The 21,983-nt window shown below is 42.9% G+C and overlaps 4 protein-coding genes across 7 annotated transcripts; 2 read left to right on the forward strand and 2 right to left on the reverse strand.

The window, feature by feature from the left end:
* Window positions 1-1,129: 1,129 nt before the first annotated feature.
* On the reverse strand, window positions 1,130-2,978 carry LOC102703545 (anthocyanidin 5,3-O-glucosyltransferase-like). Its single transcript, XM_006646234.3, has one exon. The coding sequence runs from the start codon at window positions 2,746-2,748 to the stop codon at window positions 1,354-1,356; it is 1,395 nt and encodes a 464-aa protein (XP_006646297.2). The 5' UTR covers window positions 2,749-2,978; the 3' UTR covers window positions 1,130-1,353.
* Window positions 2,979-8,724: 5,746 nt separating this feature from the next.
* On the reverse strand, window positions 8,725-10,396 carry LOC102704566 (anthocyanidin 5,3-O-glucosyltransferase-like). The gene has a single exon (XM_006644606.3). The coding sequence runs from the start codon at window positions 10,315-10,317 to the stop codon at window positions 8,902-8,904; it is 1,416 nt and encodes a 471-aa protein (XP_006644669.1). The 5' UTR covers window positions 10,318-10,396; the 3' UTR covers window positions 8,725-8,901.
* Window positions 10,378-14,452, forward strand: LOC102704846 (8-amino-7-oxononanoate synthase-like). 4 transcript variants are annotated; one of them, XM_040519923.1, is made up of 11 exons: window positions 10,378-10,876; window positions 11,161-11,270; window positions 11,370-11,501; window positions 11,584-11,822; window positions 11,897-11,959; window positions 12,052-12,139; window positions 12,220-12,353; window positions 12,851-12,939; window positions 13,119-13,269; window positions 13,356-13,424; window positions 13,907-14,452. In XM_040519923.1, exons 1-11 carry the CDS (start codon window positions 10,681-10,683, stop codon window positions 14,028-14,030), a joined length of 1,395 nt encoding a protein of 464 aa, XP_040375857.1. In that variant the 5' UTR covers window positions 10,378-10,680; the 3' UTR covers window positions 14,031-14,452. The 4 variants fall into 4 exon arrangements, with proteins under 4 accessions (XP_040375857.1, XP_040375858.1, XP_040375859.1 ...); XM_040519924.1 differs by having other exon boundaries at window positions 11,918-11,959; window positions 13,907-14,451; XM_040519925.1 differs by having other exon boundaries at window positions 11,370-11,477; window positions 13,907-14,451.
* Window positions 14,453-15,823: 1,371 nt separating this feature from the next.
* LOC102703831 lies at window positions 15,824-17,150 on the forward strand. Its single transcript, XM_040527561.1, has 2 exons — window positions 15,824-15,874; window positions 16,166-17,150. Exons 1-2 carry the CDS (start codon window positions 15,824-15,826, stop codon window positions 16,898-16,900), a joined length of 786 nt encoding a protein of 261 aa, XP_040383495.1. The 3' UTR covers window positions 16,901-17,150.
* The last annotated feature ends 4,833 nt before the right edge of the window (window positions 17,151-21,983 follow it).

Genomic DNA, 21,983 nt, shown 5'->3' on the forward strand with positions numbered 1-21,983 from the left:
TGTCCTATTCAACGACGGCGTCAATGCCGTTGACGCGGTAAAAACCTCCATTCACACAGTAAGTTTTTGCAAAAATCTAATTATAAAATAAGTTTTAAAAAATTGCATGTTTAGCGGGTAACCCAAGGTAGTATTTGGTCGCATTTTTTTTTTTTTAGAGAAAGGTACTTTTACCAGGCCTCTATATCCACTTGGATATATGCGGTCATTTTTTTATTTCGAGAACTTTGGGAGCTTAGCCCAAGTACGGACTTAGCCTCTCAAATACCCAATCTGAAATTCATGCTTCTATAGAGATTTAGTCGCATCTTGCTATCATGTATCTCCTTGTCTGTTTCTCTTATAATGGTGAGATGTTTAAAGCCAACCCGAGAATTAAGAAGGGGATTTTATTCCTATAGCTTTGTGCTGTGTGGATAGGATTGTGTATCGTTATGGCTTTAATCCAGTGGTTAGACCTTTTTGGACCCAAACAAAGGCACGCCAGGTTAGACAGTGCGGCCCACGTGAGTTCTTGAGACCATTTTGGGGCTCCATGGGTTAGACATGTCCATAGTGCCACCTGAAGCCTTCGCCCATTCGCCGGTCCTAGGCCCATGGGACCACATCACTGTCAAGTCCAGCTCGAATAATGCTCGATCATCCAAGCACTCCACCAATAATTCACTGAAGGTCGGCAGCCAACCAAAATAACCGAGAGGGCACATGTTCGTGCCAACTTCAATGTTCAAAAACAGCGGCACCATACGTACGACGTTGCTTTACGGTGGAGTTACGAACAAACGCGATAGTAAGGGTGTAAGTGGGTCAATCTATCAACTCGTTTATAGGCTAATTAAGTACGTTGTCTATCAGGTTATTCAACTAATTGACTTATATGTGGGTTAGTGGGCCAGCCCACTTACACCCCTACGCAGTAGGCCCGGCAACAAGGCTGTTCGGCTATGGTTATCGTCAGCATCGTTGTTCGGTTCCATGCATGCCGCTCATCACTTGTGTTTGATCCTACGATAATCGTACGTTAAAATTCGTACGCACGGCATTTTCCGTTCAAAATCTCAGGGACTCAATTGAAACTTCTAAAGAGTAGCTAAACTACGGAGAAAAAAAATCTGGGGATAAAATTGCGTGCAATGTAAGGATGTCCGCACCTCAGTGTCCATGAGATGCGCTTTATTATTCCATAGGTGCACAGGAGTGGTGGTGGATTTTTGTCCCTCGAGGGATGCCCGCACCGTGCATATACGAAGGGACAGTAGTCTCGTGCAAGCAACCGGCCGCAATATGACAGCAACAACTACACAATCTGATGAAATATGCTATGTGCTGAAGAACTGTCCAGCTAAAAGAACATTATTTCGTCCCCAAATTGTTCAGGAATTCAGCCAACGCCAGGTCAGACGAACCCCCGTCTTTGACAGCATCAGCAGCCATCACCTTGGCCGTCGCCGACCTCTCCCTGAGCCTCTTCCCTTCCTCCGACTCCATCACCAGTCGCACCTTGGCCTCCAGCTCGTCGGCCTTCACCAGCTCGCCGTCGTAGCCCTCCACGACGACCCCGACCTTGATCTCCTCCACCAAGTGCACCTTGTTCAGCCTCTGCTCCGCGTACAGCGGCCAGCAGACCATCGGCACGCCGGACATGATCGCCTCCAGCGACGAGTTCCACCCGCAGTGCGTCACGAACGCGCCGACGGCGCCGTGCTGCAGCACCTCTGACTGCGGCGCCCAGTTCTTCAGAACGAGTCCCCTGCCTTTGGTTCTCTCCAAGAACCCTTCTGGAAGCAACGGTTCCAGGTCCACCTCGGCGAGCTTGCTCCGGTGACCCGGTGGGTTCCGCACTGCCCACAGGAACCGGTGCCCGGAATCCTCTATGCCCCGAGCCATCTCGCTCAGCTGCGCCATCGAGAAGGTTCCTCTGCTGCCGAAGCAGAGGAACACCACGCTCTGCTTTGGCTGGCTGTCCAGCCACTCGAGGCACTCGTACCGCCCGCCGCTCTCCCCGATCTTGCCGCCATCTACCAGCGGCCCAACGCAGTAGATCTCCGGCGCCGAGCGGCCGGTCGGAAGGCAGTGTCCGCCGCGGATCGCCTCCAGGGCCCTCGCCTCCAGCCACTCGAAGCTGTTCACCAGAATGCCTCTCGCTTCAGGCATCCGGGAGCAGTGCTGAATCCTGGCCCTGCCCACGTCGCGCTCCCTGTCTTCCATGGTGTCCGGCATGTCCAGCGCGCGGACCGGCGGCACACCGGAGAACTTGAGAACCGTGTCGCCCATGTCCTTGAACGAGGATGGGGCCGAGCTGGCGACATACGGAACCTGGAGGTAGATGACGAGGTCGCCAGCCGCGGACGGGTAGAAGACGTACGCCGGGACGGCGAGCTCGGTGGCGATGTCGAGCGCGTCGATGCAGAACATATCGACCACGAGGGCGTCGACGGCCGGGAGCGAGCGCATGAGCTCACGGAGCGCAGGGTTGGCGAGGCGGACCGCGTCGACGATCCACATGACCGGGTGGGAGTACGCCTTGTCCTCACGGGACGGGATGGGAAGGAGGCGCACACCGATGGACGAGCACGCGGCGGCGACGCCGGCAATCACGTCAGCCAGCACGGCCCCCTTGTCGGGCGGGTCGGCGACGGCGAGAGTGACGGAGGCGCCGCGGCGGACGAGCGCCTTGGCGATCTGCACCATGGGGTTGATGTGGCCCAGCTCAGGGCAAGGGTAGAGCAGCACCGTCTTACCCGCCATGGCAAACCAAAGCTTCCCGCGGCAGAGTTGGGAGCGGAGGGCAGAATGGTTAGGGGCAAGGGGGCGGATGCTAGATGGACAAGGCCGAGGAATCACGGCTCCTTGTAGCTAGAGGCGAATAATAAAGGCCACAAGCAACATACCAACCTCAACAGTGCGGCAGCAGTGTGCTGTAGCCATTGTTGGACTGGCAGCTGAATAATGTCGCCACGGTTCGTTGGAGTGGTAGTTGAACCGTTCGGCCCTGGGTTCTGGTCTCCATACATGTGATATACTCTGCGTACGGCGCCGCTCAATGATATACAAGCCTCGTATGCTTCTGGTCCAAACGGATGGAAGCAGGCTTTTGTCATACGAGTATATGTATATCCGTTGTTTAGATGTCATTTAAATAATTATAAAAGATATGAAAAAATTTGATAAAATAGTTTAATATGAGTTATATCATTCCACCAACATGCAAGTTTAAATTCAATTTCTATAAGTTATAGCAAAAATAACAAAAACAGTTATGAATATGCGTATACTTAAAGGTGTAGAAGTTAAATTTAAATTTGCATGTTGTAGAGTGATATAACTCAATTTTTATATTTTTTATGACTATTTAGATAGTATGTAAGCACACGGTGTACCCATGTGTTAAAAACTATTTCCATACAGGTGAAGTACTCTACGAGATCTGGTTTCGGTCAGTTCATTATTAGTTCAGGGTTCATTGGTTCAATCGGTGAACCGAACGGTTCAATAAGGGAAATTTAACTATTTGTCACTTTTATATAGTGAGTGACAATAGATTTGTCACTCTTCTCTCACTGTAGCTTTGAGAGAGATTAAGTGGATGTGGTAAAGAGTGACAAGAAATTAAAAGCCATGTTCAATAAGGATGTGTTTGTTAGGGGCTGTTTAGTTCCCAAAAATTTTCATCCAAAAACTCGAATCTTTGGACACCTAAATAGAGTATTAAATATAGATAAAACGAAAAACTAATTGCACAGTTACGTGACAAATCGTGAGACGAATCTTTTGAGCCTAATTAGTACGTGATTAGCCATAAGTGCTATAGTAACCCACATGCGCTAATGACAGATTAATTATGCTCAAAATTCATCTCGTGGTTTACAAGCCAGTCGTGAAATTCATTTTTTCATTCGTGACAAAAGCTCCTTCTGGCATTCGGTCAAACGTCTGATATAACATGAAAAAAATTTTATTTCTCCAACTACCCAAACCCCCTTAGTTGCATAGGATATGATCATTACTTCATTAGATTTTGGTTGTGTTTTGGTCCACGGATAAAGATAGATACTATAAGAAATATTAATCCAGACTATTAGATGCATAGGATATGATCAAAATTTTGATAGTGTTTGGTTCACAGATAAAGATAGATATAACGGTTATCTAATAGCAGCTTGAACAGTAGCTAATTTGGGCTCCCAAAAATTATTTTTAGAAAATTAGCTAGATCTCCAAAATCCCTCAATACATATTTCTCATTTACATTGCTCTTAATACCGATCGATCCAAAAATGAGCCAAATTAAATGTGGTTTTCATACTTTCAATTGCTCCCGCTAGTAAAAGTTGTCTTTTTTGCGCCCTTGTTCTTTCTCAACACACACCAGTTTCTTTACCGCACTCTTTTTGTCCCTGACAACATTTGGCCACCTCCACCATCGTCCAACCTTCTTTCTCTCTGCTGCTCAGCCACCACCGTTCACACCTAGCCTCCTTCCCCTCCATCGGCCTTCGACATCCTTTGGCTGCCTCCACCCAAGCATAGAGGGCACCGTCGTTGTTCAGGGCACCGCCTTCAGACGCCATTGGTGTTAGGAAAATTTGTGGGGAGTCTTGCCTATGTGACAAACTAACTAAATTTAGAAATCTAAATATAGGAGCATTATTGTAGTAAAACCAGAGGAGTACATTGTAATAGTTTTATTGGATAAAATAAAATGCAAATTAAGCATATACTCTTGAGCAGACGTTTAAAACAGACCTTAGAATGTTTCTACTACCTCCGTTTCATATTGTATAATTTTTTAGACTTGTCTAAATTTATCAATTGATAAATGTATATAATTTATATGTGTGTCTAGATTCATTAGGATTCATATGAATCTAATGAAATGGAGGGAGTATATCACAAGCACAAAAATGGCCATTTGGTCTTTGGGTGCACGCATGGCAACTCTTCCAGGTGTGCAAACTTTTTTCACAGTTTTATATCTTATACTACTTCTATTTCATAATTTCATAATGTAAGATGCTTGACTTTTTTAGTTGCAACGTTTGATCATTTGTATTATTTAAAAATTTAATACAAATATAAAAATGATAAGTCGTGCTCAAAGTTCTTTTGATAATAAAGTAAGTCACAGGAAAAATAAATAATATTTTCATAATTTTTTAAATAAGACAAATGATCAAACATTACAAATAAAAGTCAAACCTCTTACGTTATGATAATTATGATACGGATGGAATACGTTTTTTTTCATTCGTAATGTCCATTCTCAATAGTTTTTTCCAACTATGGTTGTAGCACGCTTCTACTCCCTCCGTTTCATAATGCAAGATGTTTGATTTTTTTCTTATAATGTTTAACTATTTGTCTTATTAAAAAAATTATGAAAATATTATGCTTGTGACTTACTGAACTTTAAGCATGACTTAGTATTTTTATATTTGTACTAAGTTTTTAAATAAGATGAATGGTCAAACGTTGTAACTAAAAAAATTCAATCGGAGATAGTACAGTACATCATCGCTTGTAATAACCCTCCGCTGAGTCTGAATAGTACACTATTCGAGCCAAAACAAAAATATATATATTCCTAGTGGGTGATTGTAATGGCATGTTAAAAAAATAATTTATGAATAAAAATTTTATACATATATTTTTATCGACCTAAAAGCGAAGGTAAAATAAACATTAGTGGAAAACCTCAAAATCAATTCCAAATTTAAGATTGTAAAATTAAATTTTAACTTATAAATATAAGCAAAAGCAAAAATATATGAGTGCTAATTGAATCCTTTGTAGTACCGATTACTAACATATGGGTCAAATAGCACGTGAGATTCATATATGACTGGGCAGTATGGTAGAAGCAGTGACGCAGAGAGCCAGAGATCCAAACTCTCCTAATGAATAATTCTTATAATTGTCATTCAGTTTGTAGAAATAAAATAAAAAACAAAAGATTTTTTTCTTTACTACAACTTTTCATCCACTCAATTTTTTTTGAAAAAACGATATGGATTGATTATAATAATGTTTCTATTCCTCTACATTTTATCTATTTTATGAGTTAAAAGTTTTTCCAACCGAAACAGCCCCTGGTACAGTAGCATGTTGGCACGATGGCATGTGGCTACAGAAGGTTCCGTATGTTGACTATCTTATTCACTGACGAAGGAGGCGGTGATGGTGGTGAATAATACGTCCGTTTCAAAAATATAAGCATTTTAACCACTTCAACCGTAGTACAATGCCGTGTTCGGCATGTGGTAAGTTGAGGTTGTTTAGTCATAAAAAAACGTATTAATAGATTAATACATGATTAATTAATTATAAGTATTAAAAATATAAAATAGATTAATATGATTTTTTTTAAAATTAAGTTTTATATAGAAACTCTTGTAAAAAGATACATCATTTAGCATTTTGAAAAACGTGTACGTAAAAAACAAGCGAATCTGGGATGAGATGTTGTATTGCCGAATGCGGCTTAAGAAGATGTCAACGAATAATACTCATGTTCCAAAATATGAGTATTGATAAGATATCAACATCGGCGGTGAATAATACCTCGTTTAAAAATATAAGTATTTTTATGTTGGGTAGTCTAGACTATGAGTATGTCAAAAGACTCCTTTTTTAAGTTACTTTTGGGATTAATTTTTAAGTTTTGATAGATTAGATTTTATTTAAGTACCTGATTAGTTTTAAAATCATTGAAATAATTAACATTATGTTTATGTAATAATATATTATATGTATAAATGGTTATACTTTTGAACGGCGCGAGTAGTCTTTACATCTCTCACGCACATCATTGTGTTTTGTCTGCATTGTCCCCTCCAAAGCCGTAAAGCACGTGACGAACAGAACTCGACACGACACAGCCAGTACTTATAATGTTTTTTTTCCGAAAACGACACTGCTAGCAAGGATAGTGTTTTCGCTTTTGATATTCATTAAACTGTTTGAATTTTTCTACCATCAAATACGCACGCAAATGCATGGGTTTAAGGAGAAAAGTGCGTATGAAATTTTTGGCTTACATGCATACCTTCACATTATCATCATAGTGACCGAATTTAATAAATGAAATTATTTTTTTAAAACATTTAATCACTAGGCGAAGCTTACTTTTTCTTTTTTCTGGAAAACAATGACAATGATTTGCGTCACTACGGCATGCTGTGATTTGCTTCGCTACGGTCTGCTCACGTTGTTTTCGCTGTGGCTAGCTGTGCGTTGCGTGCACGGCCGTTCGAACACACGTATTCGCGATTTCGCAGGTGTTGATGATGCCATCATGGACCGACCAGCCAACTGACCAAGGCCGTCCAAAAAGGGAAGTATACTAGCAAGGCACAATACATGAGTTGCACTCACAAGTGTACCTAATTAATGGAGCAAACTCTAGGCGGGGGTTGAAGCTTCCAAATACATGGTGTCGTCGTCGTCCTCGGTATGCGGTTATTAGATGTTATGAGATATTTTTTTATATTTTTATCATATTTTGAGCAAACGTTGCATATGAATATTGAGTTCCGGTGTTATGTAATTTTGGAGTGTGGAGTAGGACCACTTGATTGATTGATCGGTCTTTGCTGCAAGAAAGAGCAAAAACAAAAGATTCACGAAGCGTACCTCAGGAAAAAATGAAGACATTACCGCCTCTGTCCCAAAATAAACAAAACGGCTATTATCCTATGTTTTCTCTTATGCTTATAACCCAAAATTTAAATTTTTAACATTAAATTTACGGCGTTTTTTGGAGGCTTTTTTTATCGAAGTTTATTTGCAATTTTGGCTTTCAGATAACTAAGAATACATATATAAATTTTTTATTCATAAATTATTTTTTATTTGTAAATATCATTTGTCTTTTTTTTCATAAAACACCTAAACAATCCACCCCTGTACAGTTGGACAGTGCGTCCTTGAGTACGCTGAGTAACATACAGGCCCTGAATTGGAATCTCATATGAACGTCAATTTTAGACAGGGTTATTTGAGTGTTTAAGTTCTTAATTTTTTTAAAAAAAATTGCATATATTCAGTTTGGTATAGAGCAGGGTGAAAAAATATTCTTTTCTTAAAAATAAAAACACTAGAGTCTTACTCTCTCCGTCCTAAAACAAATCAATTTTTCAGTTTTTAGATACAATGTTCGACTTTTTGTCTTATTAAAAAATTATGTTTAATATTTTTGTTTTTATTAGATGATAAAGCATGAATAGTATTTTATGTGTGACTAATTTTTTAAAAATTTCTTCAAAATTTTTCAAACAAGACAGATGGTTAAAAACTAAACACGAAAATCAAGAGATTGATTTTTTTTTTCAGCAACGGAGGGAGTATATCTGTCAATGAATGAACTGGACACTGTCGGGCAGAATGTAAAGTAGAAAACAGAGTGCAAGGGGAAACAATTTTTAGCATATGGGTGGACATCCACCCGTGTGTTTGCATGCTATGTAATTATTATTAAAAAATAAAAAAATTGACAAGATAGATTAATAAGAGTTATATCACACCACAAATATGCAAGTTTAAATTTAACTTCTAGAAGTTATAGGAAACAAATAAAAAAATTGAAACCAAGTATGCGCATATTCATAATTATTTTTGTTATTTTTGCTATAACTTATAAAAGTTGAATTTAAACTTGTATGTTTGCAGAGTGGTATAACTCATATTTATCTATCTTTTTAAATTTTTTTATATTTTTAGATGACATGCAAGTAACGGATGAATGTCGTACGGTAAAAACTGCTTCCAGAGTGCAAGTACTGGTACTTTTTATTGCTCTTATGGAAACCGGAAACGGTGCAGCAGAAGGTGAGCCTGAGACCTGAGTACAACTGATCTTACTTCGATACCAAACATCTCACTCGAATGCCGAATGATCATCGATCACTCGGAATTCACCAAACGATCGAGAAACTCGTTAAACGCTACACGCGAGGGCCCATGTTCCGCGAGCGCCTCCACGGCCTTCGCCTTCGCCATGGCCAGCCTCTCCCGGAGCTTCTCCCCTGCATCCGACTCCATCACCAGCCTCACCTTCGCCTCCACCTCCTCCGCGCGCACCAGTTCCTCGTCGTAGCCGTCGATCACGACCCCGGCCTTCATCTCCTCCACGATGAGCACCTTGTTCAGCCACTGCTCCGCGTACAGCGGCCAGCACAGCAGCGGCACGCCCGATGCGACCCCCTCCAGCGTCGAGTTCCAGCCGCAGTGCGTGACGAACGCGCCCGTCGCCGCGTGCCGCAGCACCTTGGCCTGTGGCGCCCATGACTTGACCACCATCCCCCTGTCCGCTGTCCTCTCCATGAACCCCTCGGGGAGCAGCGCCGCCAGGTCTGGCTCCGGCAGCCGCTCGAGCAGGTTGGTCGGGTCCTGACGCGGGCTCCGCACGACCCACAGGAACCGGTGGCCAGAGCGCTCCAGCCCGCGGGCGATCTCCTTCAGCTGCGCCGCCGAGAAGGAGCCCATGCTGCCGAAGCAGAGGAACACCACGCTCCGCGCCGGCTGCGAGTCCATCCACGCGAGGCACGCGTGCCGCTCTTCTTCCTTGCCTGACCCTACCAGCGGCCCGACGCAGTACACCGGCGGCGTCGGGCGGCCCGGGAAGCAAGCTCCCTCCCGGAGCGCGCCCACGGCCCTCGCTTCGATCCACTCATACGTGTTGAGCAGCACGCCGCTTGACTCCATGGCGCACGCGTAAAGCTTGGTCCGCGCCTTGTAAAACCGGCTCTCTCTGTCCTGCAAGGTGGACGGCATGTCCGATGCCCGTACCGGCGGGACGCCGGGGAAACGGAGGACCGCCTTGCCCATGTCTTTGAGGGAGGCGGTAGTCGTGGAGTCGTGGTACATCAGGCCTAGGGAGGTGGCGAAGGTGTTCGCCGACGAGGTGAAGTAGATGTAAGCGGGGACGTGGAGCGCCGCCGCGGCGTTGACTGCCTCGGCGCAGAATATGTCGAGGACAAGCGCCGAGACGGAGGGGAGCGATCCGAGGAGCGAGACGAGGGAGGGCACCGACAGGCGGAGCACGTCGAGCATGAGCAGGAGGGGGTTCGGGTCGGGGTCGGCGTAGGACGGAGGCGGCGGGAGGTGGTGGAAGGTGACGGAGGGGTTGGAGGCGGCGATGCCAGCGATGGTGGGGGATCCCGTGGCGGCGGATCCTGGGGTGGCTGGGACAGCGATGGTGACGTCGAAGCGGCGGCTGAGGAAGAGCTTGGCGAGCTCGACCATGGGGAGCAGGTGGCCCACGCCCATGCCGGCGTACAGCACGACGACGTCGACGCTGCGGCTGGGCTTGGACTCCATTGGAAGTCGCTCGGGAGCTCTCACCTTCCTCGTGTAGTCGTGTTGTGATGTGGGCACTGCCGCACTGGTGAGACTTTCGACTCCACTAAATTTCCTTTTCTTGCAGGTGAAGCTCACGTCTCCCGGCCGCGAAAGCGGGAAATAGACTAATTAATTTTCCTTGCACGGAGGTTTTACGTTTTCCTGCCACGAAGGCGGGAAATCCGCAGCGTAATAAAATGGGCTCCTCCTGTAACTGCTCCGTGTGCGAGTGCGTCACTGCGTCCAGCGTCCACTTCGGTGTGCGTGACTGCGCATTTTCCTCGCGGCATCTTCTCCGTCCCGCCCGCGGGAGGCAGCACCTGCCCGCCTCTGTTCGACGGAATGGCACAGTGGGACGCGCTCGTGGACGCCGCGCTCGCGAGGCTGCAGTCCATGAACCTCCTGCGCGCCACGCGTCCAATCGCCCTCGCGCCACCGCCTGCGCCGCCTGAAACCTTCGACGGCCCCGGCCCATGGGACCGCGCCGCCGTCGAGATCCGGCTCGACGACGCAACCCTCCTCCAATGGCTCGCGGAAGGTCCGTACAGATCTTTTGTGTCATCTTTTATTTCTCAACGTGCATGGATATCAAAATTCAGCTCATTTTCACCCCCTTTCTTCTTTGTAAATTGTAATAGCTGTCCGCAAGACAATTCCATTTAACTTGTACTATCTGTGGCCGATGGCCTTTAATACTTTCGAAAAGAAACAAAAGAGCTCAAGAATCTACCTATTTCATCGAAATATAGTTTGTATCGTTTTGAATTTGGGTTTTCAAGTAGTGACTTTGCTCATGACTCATGAGCAAGTTTGGTTGATTAGGTGGTGAGGCGGATTGTCAAGAGGAGATGGCTGAGAAGCTCATCCTGTTCTCCGGGAATGATTACATGGGCCTCAGCTCTCATCCTGCAATCCGCAAGGCTGCAGTGAAGGTGTGCTAATTCTGTACCTCTGGCCATCGATTGATCTATAAAGTTTCGTGTATACTGAATTAGTGTTTGATTTGACAAACACCATGTTCTGTTTGCTAGGCAGCTCAAGAGTACGGCATGGGGCCGAGGGGCTCTGCCTTGATATGTGGCTATACTACTTATCACAAATTGGTAGAAGAATCTTTGGCAGAGTTGAAGAAAAAGGAGGTCCAGTATTGCATTTTAATTTATGTGAACACCTGTATTTGCACAAATAATATGAAGTAACCACTATTTTTAAGTTATTCATTCTTACTACGGAGTTCTTCTGCAGGATTGCCTTCTTTGCCCTACAGGATTTTCTGCCAACATGGCTGTGATGACTGCTCTGGGAAGCGTAAGCTCTCTTTTGTCTGTTGGGAGAAAACCTGCAGAGGTTGAGAGAATCGCAGTTTTCTCGGATGCTCTCAACCATGCTTCTATCATCGATGGAATTCGTCTTGTTGAACGACAGCAGGAAGTAGTAGCATTTGTCTACAGGCACTGTGACATGCATCATCTTGATTTCCTACTGTATGTTTTTTACTTTCCTGCCATAACATACATAAATTAACAACTAACTGAGTTATCTATTAACCATATCAAAGATTACATATTTTCATGTGCAGGTCTAGTTGCTCTACGGAAAAGAAGGTTGTTGTCACAGACAGGCAAGTAATGTTTCCAAGTAAATTGAGTTGTCTGCTTATGCATAGTATCAGAATATCAAACTCTGAAGCTACCTTTTGTTGATTAAATGCAGCCTGTTCAGCATGGATGGTGATTTTGCTCCGTTACCTGAACTTGTCGAATTACGCAGAAAGTATGGTTTTCTGTTGGTCATCGATGATGTTAGTATTTTATCTCCACTCAAGTAGATTTTTATTGGTCTTGACAGTAAGCACGTTATGTAGAAATTTTCATTTTCAAGGCACATGGAACACTTGTTTGCGGCAAGAATGGTGGTGGTGCACCGGAGCTGTTTGGATGCGAAAATGACATTGACATAAGTGTTGGTACCCTAAGTAAGGCTGCTGGCTGCCAGGGTGGTTTTATAGTATGCAGGTAATGTATTATCAAGTCATACCCATGTTATATGGTAAGGAAAGAGATGCTATGATTGTATATTATTTTAGACTGGAGTGAAGCATGTATGTCTTACAAATAAAGGACTACATATGCACAGAATATCTGAGACAATTGGACATATATTACTTCAAATATATTAACAGAATAACATGCCCATCAAATTAACCATCAAAGCCAATATGAGTGTGGGAGCATACGCCTGGATAGCTGCATCAGACATCAGACCGTACCTTTTAGTTGCAGACACTTTTATACACCTGTATGTCTTGATAGTGTCATCTGGTTTATGGTAAATTTGCATTGCAGAGCCATATGGTTATAGCTTCACATGCAAATAGTTATCACTATTTTGCACACAGATTGTGACTTGTGAGCACTAGACTGCGTCTCTTCTCTATATTTTGAGTGCATAGCACAATCTACCTTGATAATTTCTGACTCCATGAGTAATGATTTGAAATATGTTTGTGCAGCAACCGATGGAAGAGGCTAATTCAATCGCGTGGCCGCTCATTCATATTTTCAACTGCTTTGCCAGTGCCGGTAGTTGCCTCTGTGCATGGTATTATTCACATCCAATATTAAATTATACCAACATTTCTTTATGAGCAAAAGGCATAACATGCTACTGTATTAATTTCACATTAGTTGCTTAGTAGTAAGAATGAAGATTTCAATAAAACACTTGTGCATAACAGGAAGATAATAGCTCATTCTTGGGATCTTTTCTAATTATTTCAGCGGCTCTCCATGTCTCAAGGAAAGAGAGATGGCGGAGATCAGTGATCTGGAGGCATGTGCAGTATTTTGCTTCTTTGACCAAACTCAAGATAACTAGTCCCATAATTTCCGTAGTAGTTGGAAGTGAAGAAGCAGCACTTAGGGCTGGCAGGTTATCACTTGTTCCATTTTTATACCATATTGCTAGTCCTGCTTGTTTTATGTTTCTAATATTTTAATTAAATTACAAATCCGCAGGCATATGCTAAGATCTGGGTTTCATGTTACACCAATTCGACCACCCACGGTACCACAAAACTCGTGCAGGTTGTAGTATTTCTTCTCGCGTCATTTTCTATCATTGCGCTGGTGTTCGAGGTAGCTAAGATTAAAGGGTTAAAATATTATCTAATTTTTTTATCGATATTTAAGGCATAAACGACTGAATTAATTGCTACAAAATGGGAGTAGATTTTAAACCTTGTTATTTTTGTTATCGATTGTAGAAGTCATATTTGAACTTGCATATTTGTGTAGTGATATATCTTATATTAATCTATCCTTATTTTTTTTCAAATTTTTTAATGACTATTTGGATAGCATGCAACAGACGAGAGGATATCCCCTCGAGGGTTTAAAATCCACTCCTGCTTTCTTGTACTACGGCAGCGTGCTCCCTGTAGGTGTTATCCCTGCTAGATATTGCTGTACTGTATGAGACAGCCTTACTTTGATCATATTGCAAACGAGCAACGACTTGTACACGGACCAAGCTTAAAGGTTTTGGTTTCCTATCAATCTCTTGCCAGGTTGCGAATAACTCTCAGTGCTTCTCATTCCTCGGATGACATCAAAAGGCTGGTCGATGCTCTGTCACCCTGGCTCCCTGACAAACATGCTGAGCAGACGTGTGTTATGGCGGCAAAACTTTAATCCGTCGGAGAATTCAGTTTCAATCTGTAGGAAGTACACACTTGCTTGTGCCTTGCTGGTTGATATGATGAAATGGGGATAAGTTGATTCTGGTTAACACGGTTATTTGCATACATTCATTTATTTGTACGATTGCATCACGGCACAACGTATATGATCTCCTGGTGCCCTATAAATTGGATAAAGGAAGTTAAAGTTATTCATTTTGCCTTTGCTATTTATTAAAAATGAGTCGGAAAATTGACCGATTAATATTACCTTCCCGTCGTGTTTGGTCATTTGGAGTCTTGGAGATTACACGACATGAATCCATCCTACACACTACACTAGCGCAACATCATGAAGTTGTGGAAATGTGGAGCCAGATAATAAATCATGTGATCTTACACTGCTCAGTAAAAAGCATCGCTGTGCCCGTAGGCAAAAAAAAAAAAAAAAGGCGTACATCAGTTCGCGGTGTCACCTTATCACGTGCTGAGATTTTGGAGATTACGCTATAGAAGATGCGCATATGTAGGTGTTGAGATCTGGGAGATTGCATATGTAATCGGCATATCATCATTGAGATTTTCAGTTTTTCACCCACGTCTTTGCTTATAAACCAAAATTTAGATTAAAAAATTAGATTTCATTTTGAAGTTTTTATTGTAGTTAATTTTTCAACCTTTGTTATTAGGTCACTAAAACATGTATATAAAAATTTTATTTATAAATTATGTTTTATTTGCAAATATAACGTTTGGCTCGACACTCCTCCTGAACATTACGCGAGAGAAACATGCGTATATTCGGACTATGAAGTGTAAGTTAAATTGCAAACAACTAGGGTCGGACTCTAGCAAAACATACGACGTTGTTGCGTCGTATTGTTGAGAAACGTTTGATATGTTTCACAACTTGATTTAAAAAATGTTTCAACAAAAATACTTCAAATGTTTTGTCATTTGATAAAAAAATGTTTCAACAAAAATAATTTCCGTTGGCGAAAACCCAAGATCAAACGTTCTCGTATTAAACTGCCCATAATAGTGTACCAAGTCAAGTGCTTAGGGTCAAACTAATAAGCCTGAAGTCTGTTGGCGAAAACAGCATCCTTTCTGCGACCAAACAGCTTCGCAGTTTACTATGCGGATTGCAAGTTTGCAATTCCTTCAGTCCTTCAGCTCGTCAGTTTTACAACTTCCGTCGTATAGAATACACAGTATGTGGAGTTGTGGACCTGCTAAATTCCACACAAAACAACTGTCTACGCTCCATGGAGACTTACCGGCCAGGCAAATTGCACAGTGCACCCTAGGGGTGTAAGTGGGTTAGGCTGTGAACCCGTTTATAGACCAATTAAGCGGATAATTCATCAGGGTACCCATTTAATTGGTCTATAAATGAGTTGATGGATTGACCCACTTACATCCTTAGTGCACACAAATAGTTGTTCAATTTCAGTTATGCCACGGGTGGTGATTGTTTGATTTTTTTGGAAAAAACCTAATGATGTTTACAAATGAAAAATATTTTATCAATAAATCTTTTATACACGTATTTTTAGCGATTTTAACGTCAAGGATAAAAAATAAACTTCGGTGGAAAAATTTCAAAATCAATTCTAAATTTAGAGTTAAAAATTAAAATTTTAACTAATTAATTATAAACATAAGTATAAGAAAAAGATATAGGTACAAGTAGCAGCAGCAAACCCTTAAAAAGAAGCAACCACTGCATACCAAACGGTATGACCTCACTCGCATAGAAATATGGAATTCTTTAGCCATATGCTAGTGCACTACCTGACGTGTATGGACTTCAAGGGATTCGACAATTCGTTTGGAAACGAGGCTACAAGAGTGGTGACTCGGATGATGAAAGTCCGAGAGTCAATTTGTGTCAGCCAAAGCCCCATTGATTAAGCGGCAACCCATAGATGGCGAGGTCAACAAGCCCCCCCCCGTGCTTGCCCCGCTCCGCGCGTAGCCGCGCGCGACACGCACCGGTCCGTAGCCCGCCCACAAAGACCAGGCGCAAAATCTACCGGTACAATAAAGACCACGCGCACGCCGCCGTGCCAAACGTGACAGACACAGGCTCCGCGCCCTCGCTCACTGAGATCACATCGATAGCTAAGCTTCGCCACTAGCCAGGTGGCGCGCGCCATGGAGACCGAGAAGAACGAGCCGGCGAGGCCGCTCGCTCTGCCGTCGCCGTCCGTCCACCCGGAGGCCGGCGACGTGGAGGAGGCGGCGGCGGCCGGCGCGGGCACCGACAAGCGCGAGCGCTCCCCGCAGTACCTCCGCAGGCGGCGGTGCGTGATCTGGTGCGGCGGCTGCTGCGTCGCCTCCGCAGTCGCCGTCGGCGTCGTCATCCTCGCGCTCGCGCTCACCGTGTTCAGGGTGAAGGACCCCGTGCTGACCATGAACCGCGTCACGCTGGAGGACCTCGACACCGACTTCCTGGGCACGGCGGCGAGGCACCCGCTGTCCGTCAACGCCACGCTCAACGCCGACATCTCCATCAAGAACCCGAACGTGGCGTCGTTCCGGTTCGGCCGCAGCGAGACGGACTTCTACTACGCCGGGGAGACCGTCGGCGTGGCGTACGCCCCCGACGGCGAGGTCGGCGCCGACCGCACCGTGCGGATGAACGTCACGCTCGACGTGCTCGCCGACCGCGTCTCCCGCAACGTCAACGCCACCGACCTCATCCTCGGCCAGGACTACAACCTCACCAGCTACACGGAGATCAGCGGGAGGGTGGACGTGCTGGGGATCTACAAGAGGGATCTGGACATCAAGATGAACTGCTCCATCACGCTGGAGGTGGGCGCCTTCTCCACCGCGCAGAGCAAGAGCACGGACTGCGTCGCTAGCGTCAGCTGATCACCACTCGCCATGGGTCCGGCCCGGCCCGTCGATCGTGTTAGGCTCATGCTGTCCTGGATGGTATTTTTGTGTCAATTTTTGGTTTTTCACTTTTTCTTGCGTCGTCGTATCTTGGGTTCTAGCATGATGCTTTAATTACCATTTTTATGTATACCTGGGATATTCTGAACGAACTCCAAATCATGAGTTACAAGGACAAAACCGAACAGTCGATTAATTATCTTTTTTTTTCATTTTTCATGGAACGGTTTTGTAGGTAGGATGATCAGTAATCAACCCCTCCAATTCGTTGCACTGGCAAGTTTGGTAGGCTATACCAGAGGCTAACCATGCCTGCTTCTATACTTCCTTTTCTGATGTTACTCAGTGTGCATCATCGTTACCATGGCAGTTTTGGTAGGTCAACAACCATACTTGCTTCCATGTGTGTCTGCTTAGCACAGTTTTGAATTATATAAACAAATTGGCATCCCATCTTTTGACTTTTGCTTATATTTATAAGTCAAATTTAAATTTTTAACCTTAAATTTGAAGTTGATTTTGAGATTTTTCACCGAATTTTATTTTACAGTCTTAGTTTTTATATTGCTATGAACACGTATATAAAGGTTTTATCCATAATTTTTTTATTTATAAATATGTCGTTTGTCTTGTAAAAACTCAAAAGGTACACCCTGATAAATTTTAAAAATCTGATGTAATGATCACATTTATATAGTAGCAGCCTTCAAACTCGATGGGCGGTGTGATTCCCGACACTGCATGCTTAGCTAACTACTTGTTTTAATTCATCTATAGTCAATCTAATAGTCAATTCATACAATAGTTAGCTACAAGATATTAATACATGATCCCACATGTCATACACATATTTTGTCTTGGAGCCCGTGTGCAGCTGGCTATAAATTAGTAACTCATCTCTCTTCTCTCTCCCCTCTTGTCTCTTTAAAATATGCTTATAGCTGGTTTACCTGCTCTAAAAAAAGACTGTCTCTGTCCTAATTTAATTGTATTTATATTTTTTATGTCAACATTTGACCGTATGTCTTATTTAAAAAATTATTAATTTTTTTAAAAAAAGTAGCACGTATTATTCATGTAGCACATGAAGTATTATTCATGTTTTACCATCTAATAAAAATAAAAGTATAAAGTTTTTTAAATAAGACTAACGCTTAACAGTCAAATGTTCACAACATAAACAGTAAAAAATGCACTCTTTCTGGACGGAGGCAGTAACAAGCGTCTAAAATCTCAACTATGCCCCTAGGTGAACCAGGGGATTCTCCTTTCAATTTGATTTAGAAGTTTATGATTTTTGCATTGAAATTTATCGTACGTTTGCAGTGTTCACTGTGGTGGAACATTTTCAAGCTGACTGTTCGATCAATTACCCTAATGTTGCACCAGATATGGCATTTATGGGCCAGTATTCATATTGGGCTGAAACAAACTGCAACTATTGCGTCCAATTGTCCTCCCAAATCTGGAAAATGACAAGTCTAACCGTAAACTCTCATGGCGCCAATTTTTATTCAGAGCGAACTGGAAGTCTGCAACTGCAAGGACTATAGTGTCCACCACGGAAGCTCCTCCTCATATACTTTCTGACCCTCTCTCCGATTTGCATTCCCCTCGCCGGGCCCAAAACGGCAAAATTTCGATGTGATCAAGCATCCAATTTACCTACTCGCGTTGCCGGCCACACCGCCCACCGCGCTCCGCCTCCACCCATGCTCCGGCCGCCTCGTTGGAGTCGGCCCCTACTGTGATCGGGTATCCGCGTCACCTCGGGTATATTTCAAGTGCCAGTTCAATTCAGTTACTGCGTATTACTCCCTCCTTAAAAAAAAAGAAAAATACGAGGTTTACTAGCATGATGCCGTACGTCGTTTGTTATTACGGAATTAAAACAACCATGTCAACGTGTTGCAAAGAGAAAATCTACTTTGAATTTAGAGGGGGTTTTCTCTAAATTTAGGGTGCGTTTGGTTGATGGTTGATGTGGAGTGGGGTACGATCATTCATATTTTCAATGATATGATGATCAATTATGTGTTTGGTTAGATACATATGATGATCTTTTTTTGTTTTGTTGGAGAGATGAGGGTGGCTGGGATTAACATATTGTTTACTACTAAATACTTATATAAATTAATTATCATATATCTTGGTGCAATTGGTATCAATTAACAACAAAATATATCTATTATCCCTAATTAACCCTAAGTTAAAATTGGTAATTACTAATTAATGATAAATATGTCAATTATAACTAAACAATCACCAATGATCTCAGTTAGTGAGGGTGGTTAAGCTCATCCATTCAATTTGCCTGGTACACAATATTTATTTCCTCGGTTGCGCTATCTACCTTCACTCATTAATCAAACACATCAAAAAAAATTGGACAACTATCTCTCATTCAGGATATCCAGTCAATCAAGCACATAATTATAAATAGAGATATAAATCAAACACATCCAACAACTAGATGATTATCTTTCATCTAGAGATGTCCAGCTAACGAAACATATCCTTAATTTGAAAGAAAAATGTACAGTGATCCCACATGTCAAAGTTCTGAGAGATGGTGGATGGTAGATTCACCGTCCACCATCACCAATTGTTTGACTAATTATTAAAGTAAGCACAGTGTCATTGGATTTTATTTAAAAGTACTTTCATGTTATATTAATTTTGGATTTGTTAAAATACATTATAAAATAAATTATGATCATATTATACTATTAGAGACCGTGAAATAGCATGCCTGGTATCTTTGATAAAATTCGTTATGTACGACTCAAAATCAAAACCCACTCCGTTACCTCTAACTACACAACAATAAGTAAAGTTCATACATATACGAGGCATTTGGTACATTTTGAAGGGTATAGAAGAGTTTTTTCTCAAATCTTTGAGCCGAGGTAAGTGAGATTGGGCCGTGTTTCAAATTGGGTCATAAGGTTTATGACTTATTTTTCGCGTACTCATAAGGTTAAAGAAGAACTACTGACTCATTTTTTTTCTAAAAAATGTCAAAAATATAAGGCATGTTCACTAAGTAAGGTTCGGAATCTATTGTATTACAAAGATAGCTTGAAAGGTAGCCATCATGTTTACTCTGAAGGAATATAAATTCTCACATTAATGCAAAAAGAAAAGAAAAGAAATTTTTTGATCCATTGAATCATAGGACCTGTTTGGGGGGAGCTTCTCCCACTTGTAGCTTTTCTCAAAAGTTGCTTCTGCTAGATGCTGCCCCAAATGGTCCACAACTTCTGAGAATCTGTACTTACAAATTCTAAAAAATGAACTAAGAATCCAGAAACTGGGTTTAGTAGTTTTTCCAGATTCTCAGAAGCTGGCTGCCAAACTGCTACTTCTTAGAATCTAAAGCTCCCATAAACAAGCTCATAATGAGTTCAGATTATATACAAAATACAATTGTGTGTATATATATATATATAAGTTAAAAGTCATATATCAAATATAATTTCACTTTTAAAATAAGTTGTAATTAAGTTACAATGGTATGCATGGAAAAGAAAGAAAGATTCAAATATAGAATCTAATTTTATTTTCTGTTTTAACAATTGTATATTAAATTTAATAATATTTTCAACTTCATAAAAACTATAATTATTTTTTATATAAAAATATATAAGAGTTATATATTAAATCTAATTATATTTTTATCTCGCTCTGCTCAAAATTGGTTGAATTACCCGAGGATGCCGTTGGTTCATCGGGGTTTTAATTTCTGGCAAAATAATGGACGAACGTAGTAGGGCGTAGCACACCACAATTTCACAAGAAGCGGAAGAACGTGCCATATACACTTCGCTGGTACGAAATGAGAGACAAAGACAAAAGGGTACGAAGGGTAGTGGTAGAAAAGAAATAATCACCCGCTCACCGCAGCATCGTTACCATGGTCGCAGCTCTGATCATCGAGCGTGAGGGACCACTCCAGTACAACGCTACTGCACCATGCACCAAGGCAGAAAATTGCAACAGTATTTGCACGCAACTACTACGGAACTCCCATCTACTGATGTACCACCCCATCTGGCCATCTCTCTCTCTCTTTCCCTCTCTCTCTCTCTCTAAAAAGAACAAGAAAAAAAAGCATCTCATCCATGTTGATGCGCATGGCGAAGTCGCTCACCGACTCGCCATTGTGAAGATGATGCCCTCGAAGTCCTTCCAGAGGCGCTGCACACTCGTGGCCTTCACGCAATCATCGCCCACCCGCATCGATTTTATGGCGTCCCAAGCTTCCTTCGTCTTCTTAACTGCGAGTGTCGCCTTTATCTCGAACGGCACCCCGCGGAGGATGGCGTCGAGCACATGCCGATCCTTGGTGCAATACTTGGACGCGGCCTCCACAACATCCCAGAGCTCCAATGCCTCCAGCAACACTTGTATGACCAAAGCCCAAACATGGCAGTTTGCACTGGTCAGCTCCACCACGCCGGAGTTGGCGACGACACGTTCACCGCTCTTGGAGCTATCGCCGATCTTCGTCATCGACCTTGCTTTGGTACCAATTTAAGTCTAACATCCATATCACGAAGTACAGACGCCCGTGTAAGCTGATTAGCTGAGATCCGAGGGCATTCATAGTGTAGATAGCCATGTTGAGTGGTCTCAGCATACCACGTAGGATAAGACCACATGATTAAAAAATTGTTTCCTTGTTGTGTAAGTGTCCTTGAGCAGTAGGTTCAAATATGCTTATTAAAAGTGCATATTAAGAGTGGTCACTAAGTCGCGACATACATCCATGAGTGAGTCGTGTGAGTTAGAAGCTTAGGTTTAGAGAATTTCCAGAGAAGCAGGACCGGACAGTCCGATCAGAGCCGGACAGTCTGGCCCCTACTCACAGCTTTCTCCTAAGTGTCGGTCAAACAGTCCGACCCCCTAGCCGGACGGTCTGGCCCTTGACACTTTTCCCAACGACTACACGACGTGTGAACACTATAAATTGAATCTCGGGATTCTAGCCATTGGTGAGGTTATCAGTTCAAACCATAGGGTTCCTAGGACTAACCTAGCACCTCATAAGCCTCCC

Source organism: Oryza brachyantha, chromosome 1, assembly GCF_000231095.2.
Source record: "Oryza brachyantha chromosome 1, ObraRS2, whole genome shotgun sequence".
NCBI lineage: Eukaryota > Viridiplantae > Streptophyta > Magnoliopsida > Poales > Poaceae > Oryza > Oryza brachyantha.